General features: G+C 37.4%; 2 protein-coding genes across 2 annotated transcripts in view; one reads left to right on the forward strand and one right to left on the reverse strand.

Annotated features, from left to right (window-relative positions):
- Nucleotides 1-5,078: 5,078 nt before the first annotated feature.
- Nucleotides 5,079-10,731, forward strand: dct (dopachrome tautomerase). Its single transcript, XM_022740642.1, has 8 exons — nucleotides 5,079-5,556; nucleotides 5,688-5,987; nucleotides 6,627-6,727; nucleotides 7,157-7,323; nucleotides 7,479-7,658; nucleotides 7,781-7,916; nucleotides 8,008-8,209; nucleotides 9,260-10,731. The coding sequence occupies exons 1-8, from the start codon at nucleotides 5,268-5,270 to the stop codon at nucleotides 9,433-9,435; spliced, it is 1,551 nt and encodes a 516-aa protein (XP_022596363.1). The 5' UTR covers nucleotides 5,079-5,267; the 3' UTR covers nucleotides 9,436-10,731.
- Nucleotides 10,732-12,340: 1,609 nt separating this feature from the next.
- LOC111218635 (glypican-6-like) overlaps nucleotides 12,341-13,495 on the reverse strand; it is an 83,374-nt gene continuing 82,219 nt past the window's right edge. Inside the window, exon 10 of the mRNA XM_022741028.1 lies at nucleotides 12,341-12,546. Within this exon, the coding sequence (XP_022596749.1) occupies nucleotides 12,341-12,546 (206 nt within the window). The remainder of the gene's footprint in view (nucleotides 12,547-13,495) is intronic.

A 13,495-nucleotide genomic window follows, 5' to 3' on the forward strand; every position in this document is an offset into this window, starting at 1 on the left:
AAAAATGTATACTACAGTGAAGCATTAAAACAATAAAAAACGTCATAGTATAGTAAGGCATAAATGAAGTGAAAATACATCCTTAGGTCGATTTAGGTCAAAAAACTCACTGTATAGTAAGGCATAAAAATATGAACAAACTTCATAAGGCATAAAAATATCATAGTATAGCAAGGCAAAAAATGTCAAAAAACGTCATAGTATAGTGAGGCATAGATACGTTAAAATAGGTCATAGTATTGTAAGGCATGCAAATGTAAAAAAAAAGTCAAAGTATAGTAAGGTACAAAAATATGAAAAAACATCTTAGTATAGTTAGGGATAAAAATTTGAAAAAAACGTCATAATATAGTTAGGCAGAAAAATTTGAAAATACGTCATAGTATAGTAAAGCATGAAACTTCATGTTATACAAAGTTATAAAGAATATATAGGAAGGCATAAATTGTAATAATATGCATTTAACAGGGGGAATATGCAAATTCCTAAACTCATAATTACAAGGCCAGAGCTCTAACCTTTGCAACAGCGTGCCACTCAACTATTTCCAGACAAACCATTACAAAGTCATAATATAGCAAGGCATAAAAATGTCTTAATATTTTATAGTATAGCAAGACATAAAAATGTCAAAAAACTTCATCGTATAGAAAAAAAAAAGTTAAAAACCTTCATTGTATGACATTAGGTACCACTTTGATATTCTCACATGACGTGAGCCTTCAGATAGTCTCTGCCCTTTCAGCCAATCAAATGCTAGCATCGGCTGTTTGGAGAAGTAGCCTCTTGCAAACATAGTGCCGATTTCACACAAATATTGGTAGTGACAATTCTGTCCCCCCCAAATATTGCTAGGGACATGCCCATATGCAAACCTAATTTTAAAATTGAAAAGAACCATTTCAATTTCATCTTACATGCTAGTTTATCCTTATTCATTTTGGATTTGTGGGGAGAAATGACTGAAGCAGAGTAAGGTTTATATGACCTGTTGTCCAGTCTCCTTCAGCGTTTAAGTATATGTGCATTAAGAGTAAAAATGCTTTAGATATGGTACAAGATTAGGTAAAAAACTACTGTGAATATGGAGGAGAAAGCCCAGAAGCCCAGCAGGGATTGTTGAGTGGCTCCTGTCATTGTACATATAATTGATAAAATACAAAATACAAACAAGCAAAAACATTTCAATTGGTTGCTTTTCACCAGTAGGACACTAGAGCTCTGTTCTGTGTAAATGCAACTGAAGTGGTCTGAATTAAAATTTTAAAAGGCTCTATTATTTAGCCAACGCATCTTCCAATCAAACTTATGCAGAGTGGGTTGGGCGTTGTTAAGTGCAATATTCACAGAGCTGTCAAGAAAGTGGATGCATTTCTCCATCCACATGGTAACAAGTGGATAATTCCACCTCCACCCTGTGTTGAAAGACTATTTACAGAATGGTTTCATTTGTACTACTTCAAAGATGTATTATGGGCTATTGTGCACATCCTTATGTTGAACCTGAGGAGGGGAACATATGAAAAGAAATAAAAGTGAATATAAGCAATAAGCTTTATCATCACTAAGTGATATGCAAATCAAAATTCATTCTTCCCACTTCTCCCTTGTTTTGTATTATAAATATATTTCCATGGTGTCACCTAAGAATCCTCTTTTATGACAGTAGAAATATATTGGCTGTGATCTTATTCTCAGAGTGGGAGGATTCCAGATAAATAAAAAAGAATTTAAATCAGAAAGACCCAGCATCCTTTTATTATTTTTATTTTTCACTCACACATACACTGTCTTGCATGGCATTATACACACTTGCTTATTTCTCCATGGCTCTCTGGCACCATCCTGTGTTTCGGAAGGAATAATGGATTCTGTTTATTTACACATTCACACATTCAGTTTTGGGTTGATTTCCAGTAGTTAGTCCAAATAACAGAATTAAAATAGCTGAAAGATAATAAAAGAAAGAATAATATTTTGTTGAAGGAATTTAACAAGACACTGATGTCTGTGTTGCTGCTTTTCAGTATCACAGTGCAGTTTACATTTCAGCCAGTCCGACAGCTGCATGGTTCTGTTCAGCGTTGTGTGGAAAAGTTCGATAGATTCATAAAGTGTCAAAACAATTTTAATAATATAAAATCCTAAAAATCAAGTCCAACACACACAAAAATGTAATGCATGTGTGAGTTCATGTTGAAGTTGCTTTTTGCACATTTACTTGTATTTTTTTTTCATTTCTCTAAATCTGTCTTTAAGTAGGTATTTTTCACTTGATAGTATTTGATTTTATCTTGTCTTTGATTTGATTTGAGTCTATGTGCTGCTTTGAAATCGATTACGCTCTTTGCATGCAAAACAGCATCTTTTCCCTCACATGATAAGCCATGACTATGGTGAACAACAATGAAATTAGTGGTTACATTCAGGCTTGTCACCAAGTTTTGTTTTTTTTTCTCACTTACATGCTTGCAAACTTATTTACTGAAATAAATGTGAAATACTTTCTATAGGACATTCCATTTGACTTCCAGGAATTCTTGCTAATCCTGTTGAGTGCAGTGAACCTAATAGGCCCTGTTGTGTAAAGGACTCAGTGGTCACACATGGATTTTCTCATAGGGCCATGTTTATGTCTGCTCCAAGTCCGGACTCATGTTTATCTGATACTTTACCACTTTAAAGATCCTGTATGTTGGACTTGGACACTGATTTAAAATCTGTCACTTTCACAGGAATATGATCACCAAATCCATGAATGAATATTTGTTGATATTGAAATTTTGGACTTGAACATACAGTATGTGGATATCATGCTTTATCCTGTTTTCATCTTGTGATATATAACATGTAGCATGCTGTCTGATAAATTATGATGATGATAAGGAAGAGATGATGTTTTCAGACTAAATTCACTTTTACTTATTTATTTCCTCTTAATTGTATCGATAATGATACCTCTGGAAAACATTCCACAATGTTCTCTTCAGTGTGGGGGAATACAGACTCCTCTTAACTCTAAATACTACATGTACTTAAACGGTCAGCAGTCACATGCCAGGCAACTGGAATGTGTCAGGAGTGTGGGTCAAACAGACAAATCTAAGCGTCAAGGTTTTCTCTCATTGCAAAGTGTTTTTGATGGATATAGAGTTACCGCTTCAGAACAAAGGCTGCTTAAGAAATGTTTGACTGCATCATTTCTATTTCTAAAGTTGAATGAGAAACAGATCGAAAAGATCAGCATCTGTAATGACGTCTGAGGAAAACACAACAGCAAATGATTGTTTTGTTTCCAGTCACAAGTGCAACCTCGTGGATGCTCAAGTGTGAATGTGTGAAAAGGAATGAGAAAGAAATAACATGTGTTTTTTTCGTTTAAAAAAATCTTTTTAATCAACAGAATTTAGTTCATCATTGATTTCTCCTCCTCCTGCCTCCTGTGGCTGCAGTTCAAGTCAACTTTATTGTTCAGAAAGGAAATTTGTTTTGTAAGGGGCAGCAAAAAGTACGAAATAAAAAATTACAAAATATAAAATGCTTACACGTAACAATAGAACAGAGGAGATCCAAAAAAATAATGTTTTCCCTTCATGTCTGCCTCCTTAAATTCAGTTTCAAAACTGAGTTGCTGCCAGTGATGAATGAGACAACTGGTCATGTGAGATCCAGTCATTCAACCTCAATATCAGTTAAGTCTTTGAGGCTGTTGGACTCAGATTGTGATCAATCGTAAACAAAGGAAGGCTCTTCTGCCTTTGGGGCATTTTTGTGGTTCAGTCTTTTTCAGTGAAAATAAACGTTCTCTGTTCTCCCAGTTTTATTACTGCTGGCCATTTCTTAAGAAAATCTGCTTCAATTGATGTGAAACTTTCATTAAGGTTGCACTGTAATGTTAGTGGTTGTGCAGACTGGGTTTTAAGTTAGTTTGGAACAAAAGTTGAGCAGTGATGGAAACTAAGTACATTTACTCAAGTACTGTATTTTAGTACACTTCTGAGGTACTTTAGTTGAGTATTTCCTTATTACTTCTTTACTCCACTACAGTTCAGAAATAAATACTTTTTACACTACTATATTTATATAACATTGGTCACTAGTTACTCTGTAGAGTCAGATTCATCATATAAAATATATTCAAAAAAATTAAATATGGGGGTTAAAAGTTCACACACTATCCAGCATTAGCATACTCATATTAATGAAAATGAGTCCCACCTTTACCAGCTGACACATCAAAGTGTAACAGGGTATTTCTACATTGGTGGTGATGCTAGTTTTGTTTAGATAAAAAATCACAGACACATTACAGGACTGTTAGTGTGTGAAAGATAAGAATACAATTATTTAAACAAGAATACAGAGGCCTACAATTACAACAACTACAGCTGCTCTTTCTCTCCCTCACATGCACAGCAAAGGGTGTCAGCTGAGACCGGGCTGAACAGTTGCCACAGGAAGCCGAGAACAGACCCATCCTGATAACAGGCTCGGAGAATTTATGAAAACTGTCACGTCTAGCAGGATGAAAGTGATTAGTCAAAGTTTACACAACAGAGCTACAGTTTTTCCTTGCCACTGTGGCCAAGTGCTAAATAATATTGTAAAGAGTAAAGAGTCATCATGTGCTATAGATCAGAATGGCTCAACAAATCAGTTGATTTACAATGTTTCTATTTCAATTTTCTCACCTGAATTATTCCTAAAACTTAAATCTAAATCCTAAATCCTAAGTCTTTTGTTTTCCACACATTGATAGGTATTTTATTTTATATTTGATCAAATGTCTACAATCTGTTCCGTTGGAGGCAAATCTGATGTATTTATCTGATTCTTGTCTGATATACTTTGAGTTATGTAAAGTGAAATGAGGCATGGTTTAGTCTTTTGGTACAGAGAAGCTATGAAACACTTTATAGTCCCTTCTGGCAGTACAGGCAGGCATCCAGATCTTAGCCTAGCTCACAGCTCTGTTGTCAGGTGATCATCACAAGACCTATGGTCTAATCCCCTCTCAGCTCTACAAAAGCAAGAAGAGAAATTACAGACTGTCTTAATGTGCGTGTAACCAACTGGAACACAACATGATCTGGGTCTAAGTGTTGTTTCCACTGGTGTTAAAACTATCACTGGATCTAATTTGAAGATACACAACGGGGGACCGTGGCAGAGTGAGATTCTATGCTCCTCTGGGGAAACTAATTGACTGTAGAAGAAAGTTGATCTACAAACTGATTAGTCACCAGGAGAAAACAGACAGGTGAAATATGATGAACGCCCTGGGTCTTGGTCTTCTTTGTTTACTCCTTTGGCCTGAGCCTGCAGAGGCTCAGTTTCCTCGAGTGTGCTGCACAGTGGAGGGCATCCTGTCCAAGCAGTGCTGCCCTGCTCTGGGCTCAGATCCTGCCAATGTGTGTGGCTCTCTGTCGGGGAGAGGAATCTGCTCTGCAGTTCGAGTCGACAGCAAACCCTGGGGAGGACCATACAGACTGAGAAATGTTGATGACAGAGAGAGGTGGCCGACCAAATTCTTCAACCAGACTTGCAGGTGTACTGGTGAGTGCTGTATAGTTTTATTAAGATACTGTCAGTGACCAGCTGAAGAAGAGGTAGATTCAATTATATCATCATTAAAATCAACACAAATTACCTGTGATTTGATGTTTAGTTTGCCCTCTGTGTTACAGGGAACTTTGCAGGTTATGACTGTGGCCAGTGTAAATTTGGCTGGACCGGGCAAAACTGTGACCAGAGGAAAGCTCCTGTGGTGAGGAAGAACATCCACTCCCTGACCCCTGAAGAGCTCCAGGAGTTCCTGAATGCTCTGGAGCTGGCTAAGACCACCCTCCACCCAGACTACGTTATTGCCACCCAGCACTGGCTGGGACTCCTGGGACCAAATGGAACCGAGCCACAGATTGCCAACATCTCCATCTATGACTTCTTTGTGTGGCAACATTACTACTCAGTCCGAGACACTCTTCTTGGTATATGAGCATGGTCACATTTCTTGACATAAAACCATTAGTTTATATGATATGGCTGATTGAGTTTAATGGGAACATAATAATAATAGAAATATTAGGAATATAAAGTCGGAATGAGTTAACTGTAAAAATCTATTCAAATTAGCTTTCACATAGGAGATCCATCTTTTTTTCCACTGGTATTACTTTTTATAGCCATACTTTAAAATTGGTCCAGATGTTTTTAGATAAAATTATATGAGTAGACTTTTTTTTCTAACTATTTTATGCAAATTAAAGCTCAAAACCATATATATATATATATATATATATATATATATTTCTTTTTTATCAGTTTGTGGCATATTCAAATTCATAATCGTTACGTTTTACTTAAATTTTAATTGAATCCATACATTTTGTGCCAATTCTTAGTTTATTATAGTTGAAAATATGGACCTGTTCTTAATGTGTTTACAAACAATACTGTTGTAAACAAACTGTGCCTCTAATGTTTTCAGTTCTTCACAATAACTTGGTTTTGTTTACATTTGTTTACTCATACATTAATTAAAAATCATTAATAATAATTTTACATATAGTGCGTGTTGTGCACATTATTGCCATGAGGAGCTCATGAGATACTTAATTTCCCTGCAGGTCCAGGTCGCCCATTCAAAGCCATCGATTTCTCACACAAAGGTCCAGCATTCATTACCTGGCACAGGTATCATCTTCTGAGCTTGGAGAGAGAGCTACAGGTATGTGTCATCTCTTTAAAAAAAAACATGTTATCTCTCTTTCTGGGTTATCATCTTTTCATTGTATTATTACTTTCTATATAATAGTTTCTTTTGCAGTTAATTTTCAAACCCTTAAATTGGACTATTTTTATGGTATTGGTACATCAGGGGTCTGATATCTGGAGCAGATAACCTGCCTAAGAGAAGTTTTATCATGTGCTTTCAACAACGGAAATCAGGATGAAACACATCCATCCAATCATCCATGCATTAGCTTTAACGCTCATACCTTGACTGTCGTATAGGTGGGGGCTGTGGTGGGCAATTTAGAGTCAGAGGAACTGCATGATACTTATAATTCTTGAATGACCCCATGTTTCTGACCATAATAAAGATTTCTGATACTAATGTAAACTAATATCAATAAAATGTGTCTGTTCCCTGCAGAGACTGACTGGCAATGAGAACTTTGCGATCCCTTACTGGAACTTTGCCACAGGGCAGAGTGAGTGTGACGTTTGTACCGACTCTCTGCTGGGGGCCCGAAACCCAGATAACCCCTCTCTCATCAGTAACCAGTCCAGATTCTCCAGATGGGGGGTGGTGTGTAACAGGTCTGCACAAAATATTGAAGGCGGCGGGGAGGGAGAGAACAAAATAATTATTGGTTGGAGTATAATGAACTAAATATTGTGGGGAAAATAACTGTGTTTTTCATTGGTACAAATCAGTGAAGCATTTTAATGCCTGAATTGTTTTCCCCTCTCAGTTTGGATGACTACAATCGCCTGGTGACTCTTTGTAATGGCACGAGTGAGGGTTTCATCCAGAGAGGGATGATGGAGCAAAGTAACATGTCTCTGCCGACCATGAATGATGTCAGAAGCTGTCTTGGAATCAGGGACTTTGACAGCCCTCCTTACTTCACCAACTCCTCCTTTAGTTTTAGGTATATTCTACTGTTTAGCATCAATAATACTTTTAAATCTATACCTGTAGATTCCTCTTAAACCTTAGCTTTAAGAGTTTGTTGACAACAGTTTAACAAACCTTGTGCTTTGCAACTTACAGAAATGCTCTTGAAGGGTATGAAAAGCCAGATGGAGAACTGGATGAATCAGTCAACAATCTACACAACCTCGTGCACTCCATGCTCAATGGAACCAGCTCTTTGTCCCACTCTGCAGCCAACGACCCCATCTTTCTGGTCAGAGTCTGATTTCATGGTTTACACTGAAATGCTGGATGGTGTGGTAGAGTTGATGTTATTAAAGTCCCTGTGGTTGTTTACTTTACAGGTGCTCCACGCTTTCACTGATGCTATTTTTGACGAGTGGATGAGGAGGTTTATTCCATCCAATGCCACCTTCCCAGATGAGATGGCCCCCATTGGTCACAACAGGGACTACAACATGGTTCCCTTTTTCCCTCCGATCACTAATGAGGAGATCTATATCACGTCTGATCAGCTGGGATATTCCTACTCTGTTGCCCTGGATGGTGAGCAAGTGTTAAAAGAAAGAACAAGTTTAAAGGAATCGTTTGACATTCTGGGAATTTGGAACATTTTGATATTCTTGTTGAGGGTTAGATGAGAAGATTGGTTCCACTCTCAGATCTATACGGTAAATATGTAGCTACAGCTAGCAGTCAGTTTGCTTAGCTTAGCTTAGCGTAAAGCCTGGAAACAGGATGAAACAGCTAGCCTGGCTCTGTCCTAAGGTAATGAAATCCACCAACCAGCACCCCTAAAGCTCACTAACGAACATGTTTTATCTCATTCGTGTAGGTAGAGGGTTATGACTATTTCTTGTCCAGATGCAGTGTTTTTCCTGGAAGCTAACTGCCTGCTGGTGGTAGCTTTATATTTACTGAAACAAACATGAATGGTATCATCTTCTTATTTAACTCTTGGCAAGTAAGCAAATAATCGTTTCCCCCACGATATCAAACTATTCCTTCAACTTTATTAACCTCCATCCTCAGATCAGACTAGAAGGGTATCAAGTCATTTCCTTCTCCTTTTGCTCAAGTCTCTGGGAAAGACTACTGAGTGATGCCAGCCTGTAATTGTCCAACAAAGGTCCATTTTTTTCCCCCCAATATATACAAGAAAATTGACAAATTACAGCAAGAACTAAAGTCTTGTTGACGCATTACATCAAAGCACAAAATGCTGTAATCATCCTACTTTTGCATTTTTTGGGTCTTTAGCTTGAGAGTACACACTTGCTAATAGCACTGTCCGCTTTAGTTGGGCAATTCAGTGTTTTGACAAATTGACAATTTAGAAGTTTTTGTTTTGCAAACCACAGTATGGGCTAGAAAGTTAGTTTAGAAATCAGAAGTATTAGTTCATAGCTAAGTAATGTTGAATCATAGATGCTGGTCCACAGCTTCATCAAACCTATTAAATTGCTCTTTGTTATATAGGAGAAAACATTTGAAAAATCCCATTTTAACATACTGGATTACATTTAAATGTTGTTTTTCTGCTGCTGCTGCTAAAAGGTTTCCATGTTTATCTCCACCTGTGCTTCATCTTTACAGAGGCAGACGGAGGACCCACTGTGTTTGTGCTGGGCTCCACTCTGGGGGGAGTCTTCATCGGTCTCCTGGTGCTTCTCCTTATCTTTGTGCTCTACCTGCGTCAACGAAGAAACAGTGGCTTTGAACCTCTGATAAAAGCAGACTTCACAAATAGAAAGTACACAGAGGAAGCCTAGATTTCACCTGTTGTTCTGAAATGCACTTCAGTACTCATACCTACCTAAGAGAGATGGAGCAGACAGTCTACAATGTTGTGTAAGCTCGACCCTGAAGCAAGAGGAAAATACTAATCGTGAATGAACGACACTTGTACCTTTTAGATGTTAAGACTAATTTCATACTAGACCATAATTTGAATTGTACTATCCACTGAAAAATATTGATAGAAACTTACAAGTTTCAACTGAAGCCAATCAAAATAAATGTACTTGAACTCAAACTGGTTTAGCCAGCTTACCAAAGTGTGACCTCATTTCCAGCACTTTCTTTCCACAATATGCACCTTTAACAATTTCTTTTCAACAGTCGCGACAAATACGAATCTATTGGAATGTTTTTAATAAATATTTATTCTCAAGAACAGTAACAAAACACAAATGCAATCATCTTAATTGCACTGAAAAACAGTAAGGCATATTTGCTCATCTAGTTCTTCATCCCCTCTCAGTTTGAAATTATATTCAAACTCCAAACAGACTTCACCTCATCAGGATTTGAATTCATACAGCAATGCATTGATTGTAAAAAATGCTGACTTATAGCGTTTCCTGCTAATTCTATTTTTCAGATCATTTGTCTGACCAGACAACCATTTTCAATATTTTATTGCAAAAATATTACCATTAAAAGTTCAATGATACAAAACATAAAAAGGGCATCCTGTAAGGTCAATATTCATAATAAAGAATCCTTTTGAATGACACATTTGACAGATTTGTCTATATTTTTTGTTCTTGCAATGTGGATGCAAACGCTGACTTAAATGCAACAAAGAAAAGCTCAACAAATATTCATTGATATACTGCGAAGGGTATAACACAGGCTAATTCTGTGGATATGTAAGCTTAGCTGGCCTGGTGGTTATGGAGCTGACGGGCTCTCAGAGAACAGTGGACGTACATACAGGCTGGTTTTGTCCGCCCCCCTCAGCAGTGCCAGGCCTCTCACATTCTCTGTAAGTACGCTCTACTGAGGAGCTTCACTGAAGCGTTCAGCCCTGTCCAGTCTCCACAGATTCTCATTTCACAGGTGACTGTGGTCGGCCTCAAGCCTGTCTGTGCAGCAGACATAACCATTCAAGCTTTGCAGATAAATTTAGGGACTCTTTCTTTGCATTTCCAGTACCCACTGTGTGCTGTTTGCTGCTTCCTCTCTTAATAATTCCCTCACCTTTTACGTAACTGTGGTAATCATTTATTTTTTTTGAAAATTTTGTGATTTACAATTCGACTTGTTAATACTGTCTGACAGTATTTTACTTTTGTTGCTACAATGCACATTTTAATGACTATTTTATCTAAATTGTTACAGCAGTTACAGAATAAGCTTTGACTATTAAATCACATACGCATTTATCAAACATTTTTTCTGGAAATACTTGTAGAGTATTCTGAGGATGCAGCAGAAAAACTTTCATAGGCCCCAATTACTGTAAATTAATGCAGAGATTACAGCTGCACAAGACCTCCTTCAGTGATGGTAATTTTATATTGAATTGCTGTGCTTTTAATAGTGCAATGTCTATTTACACAAAGTGCACAGGACAAAGTCATGGTTTTTGATTACTATGTAGGACTACCTTTATAAGGAGTTTGTTTGAGAACCATTTAAATATCTTTTAAAGTAGTATCTCCTTATTGAGTGGTTGTGCAGGCAGGTCACTGAAGCTTTACAGTGGTTAGGTGGAAACACTCTGTAACCAGTCACATAATGGAGACATAAAAAAACAGAAATATATTATCAATCAATCATTTTATATCAGTGAGGATTAGAATTCGTTTAGCCCACTCTGACGTGAATTAATTGATTTCATGCACCCCACAACACAACAGAACCAACATCACACTGATGTCACTACTGTACTGTATGTCGCCTCTGTACGACAATAACTGCTCCATAATAATTCTGTCCAGGCTGTCTACTCTTGAAGCTGAGCCTGAGAAACCAGCACGATATGATAACATTTTTGCAGATAATAAATTTGTTACAAGGCAAATGAGTATATAAAAATGTCAATCTTATCCCTTTTAACATATTGTGAGTTGTGGCACAAGGCAGCTGTTGAACAGTTTCATGGATAGCTAAGAGCAGAGCAGATCCATGAACCAACACATGGTAAAATTAACCTAAAATCTTGCCAAATTCCATGGTTGAAATTATTGTAAATCATAAGATGAAGCAACATGATTATAATGTCTGCATTCGATCTAAAAACAAGCATGAAAACATGACATTTCTGATGAATTTTCGAATCACTTCCCTCAAAATCAATAATTGGCACATGAGTGAATAACAGTGGAACAAAAATTCAATTAAAACTTTAGATGGAAATTACATGTTCCTGAATTTTATGTCACTTAGATCATTATCCTTTGTCTTTGTTTTAAAATATAATATTAAACATATATGAAACTTATTGTGCCTCTTTTAGGTGCATCAAATAACCACATTCTCAACATTTTTCAACACACAAACAATTTTTGCATTTAAAAAAATCAAAACAATCAAAGTGCGTGTTATATTTTTCCACATTACCTACATTAATACCTGCCATATGTGCAAGAAATACTTTTTTTTTCAATCTCTGAAGCAGAGTTTGTTGAGTTGGGTCAGCATCCGTGTTAGATGGTGAAGTGATGCCGTAAAATATCAAGTCTAAGGATGGCACTGCACGATCTTTGGGAAAGTGGGAAATCATGATGCATGACTGCTCTCTTTTTCAGAGCAGACTCCTCTAGCCTCAAGGCTGGCAGCCTGAATACTGTCTGCTTGACTGTAGCTCCAATCTGCCTGAATACAAAAACTGCAAAAAAAAAAAAAAAAAACCCTGCTGCTGTCCATGTTTGGCCCATTCCTCCAGCATTATCTCCATTGTCGGTGGAATGCCAGGGCTGAGAGGGCTAGCACGGTCGGCAGGGCTACAGAGGGTGCGTGGAGCGGGGCAGAGTAACCCACAGGCCCGCTCCGGTCGGCTTTCACCACTGGGGCTTCGGTGGCAGCACCGTCCATGTCTGTGGGGCAGACCTCTGTGCAGCCGCTGCCACTGCCTGAGCCACTGCCTTCGTCGCCTGCAACACCATAACAAAACACAAGCCAGGCTGAGCACACCAATGAAATAGCAGAGTAGCATTAGTCAACAATTCAGCCATATTTCACAATCCTAAACTGTCACTTTAAGGCTGCAATATATTATTTCACATTCAAGTTAAAGCTGCAATAATGATTTAAAAAAAAAACTAACTATTAAGAGTCATAGAGTCATAACTATATGGGCTCAGAACTATGAGACAAGATGAACCTACAGAGAATCATCACCTGAGTCTGCATTTAGCTCTGTGGGGCATTTTAGTGTATTTTAGCTCATTGTTTTGGTTTTACAGCCAACAAGCTATCTAGTTTGGTTCAGCAAGTGACAGGCAGACAAAGTTAACAACTAGGTGAAAAAAATAGCGGAGCATTCAGCCAGATGTTTCTCTCAAGAGGTAGTGGTGACCTAAAACAGAGCTAAAAGAAGAGTGACTACATCAAGACACCAAGTTAATGTTAATACTGCTACTATATCTGCTGGATTTATAGAAAACCAATTAATGGAGGTTTACCAAAAATAAATAAATATATATATAGATAGATATATATAGATAGATAGAATTTAGATAGATAGATATATGTACATATAATACCACTCTGTCTTTATGTGACTGTACACTCTTTTGGCATGTAGTTAAATTGAGGAGAATATAATTAATGTTCCTCCTCCAAATCCTTCCATAAATGTCTTCATCAGTGTTTCACATATACCTTGATGAAGACTACGGTTATTGCCATTGTTTTTTTGTTTTTCGCTGCAGACTGCCTTTGTTATTTATTTTCTTCTTCAGTGCATCTTGTGGCTTTATTGATACTGATTACAGCTGCAGGTAGCATTTCAAAGCACAGCTGAGTGACAAGCTGGAGCATGAACTTGACCAAGTCGGGCAGGGATGGCGAGACTAAAAATACATTTCCTGCCTAAAGAAA

This window comes from Seriola dumerili, unplaced genomic scaffold (assembly GCF_002260705.1).
Source record: "Seriola dumerili isolate Sdu_G_001 unplaced genomic scaffold, Sdu_1.0 BDQW01000052.1, whole genome shotgun sequence".
Taxonomy (NCBI): Eukaryota; Metazoa; Chordata; class Actinopteri; order Carangiformes; family Carangidae; genus Seriola; species Seriola dumerili.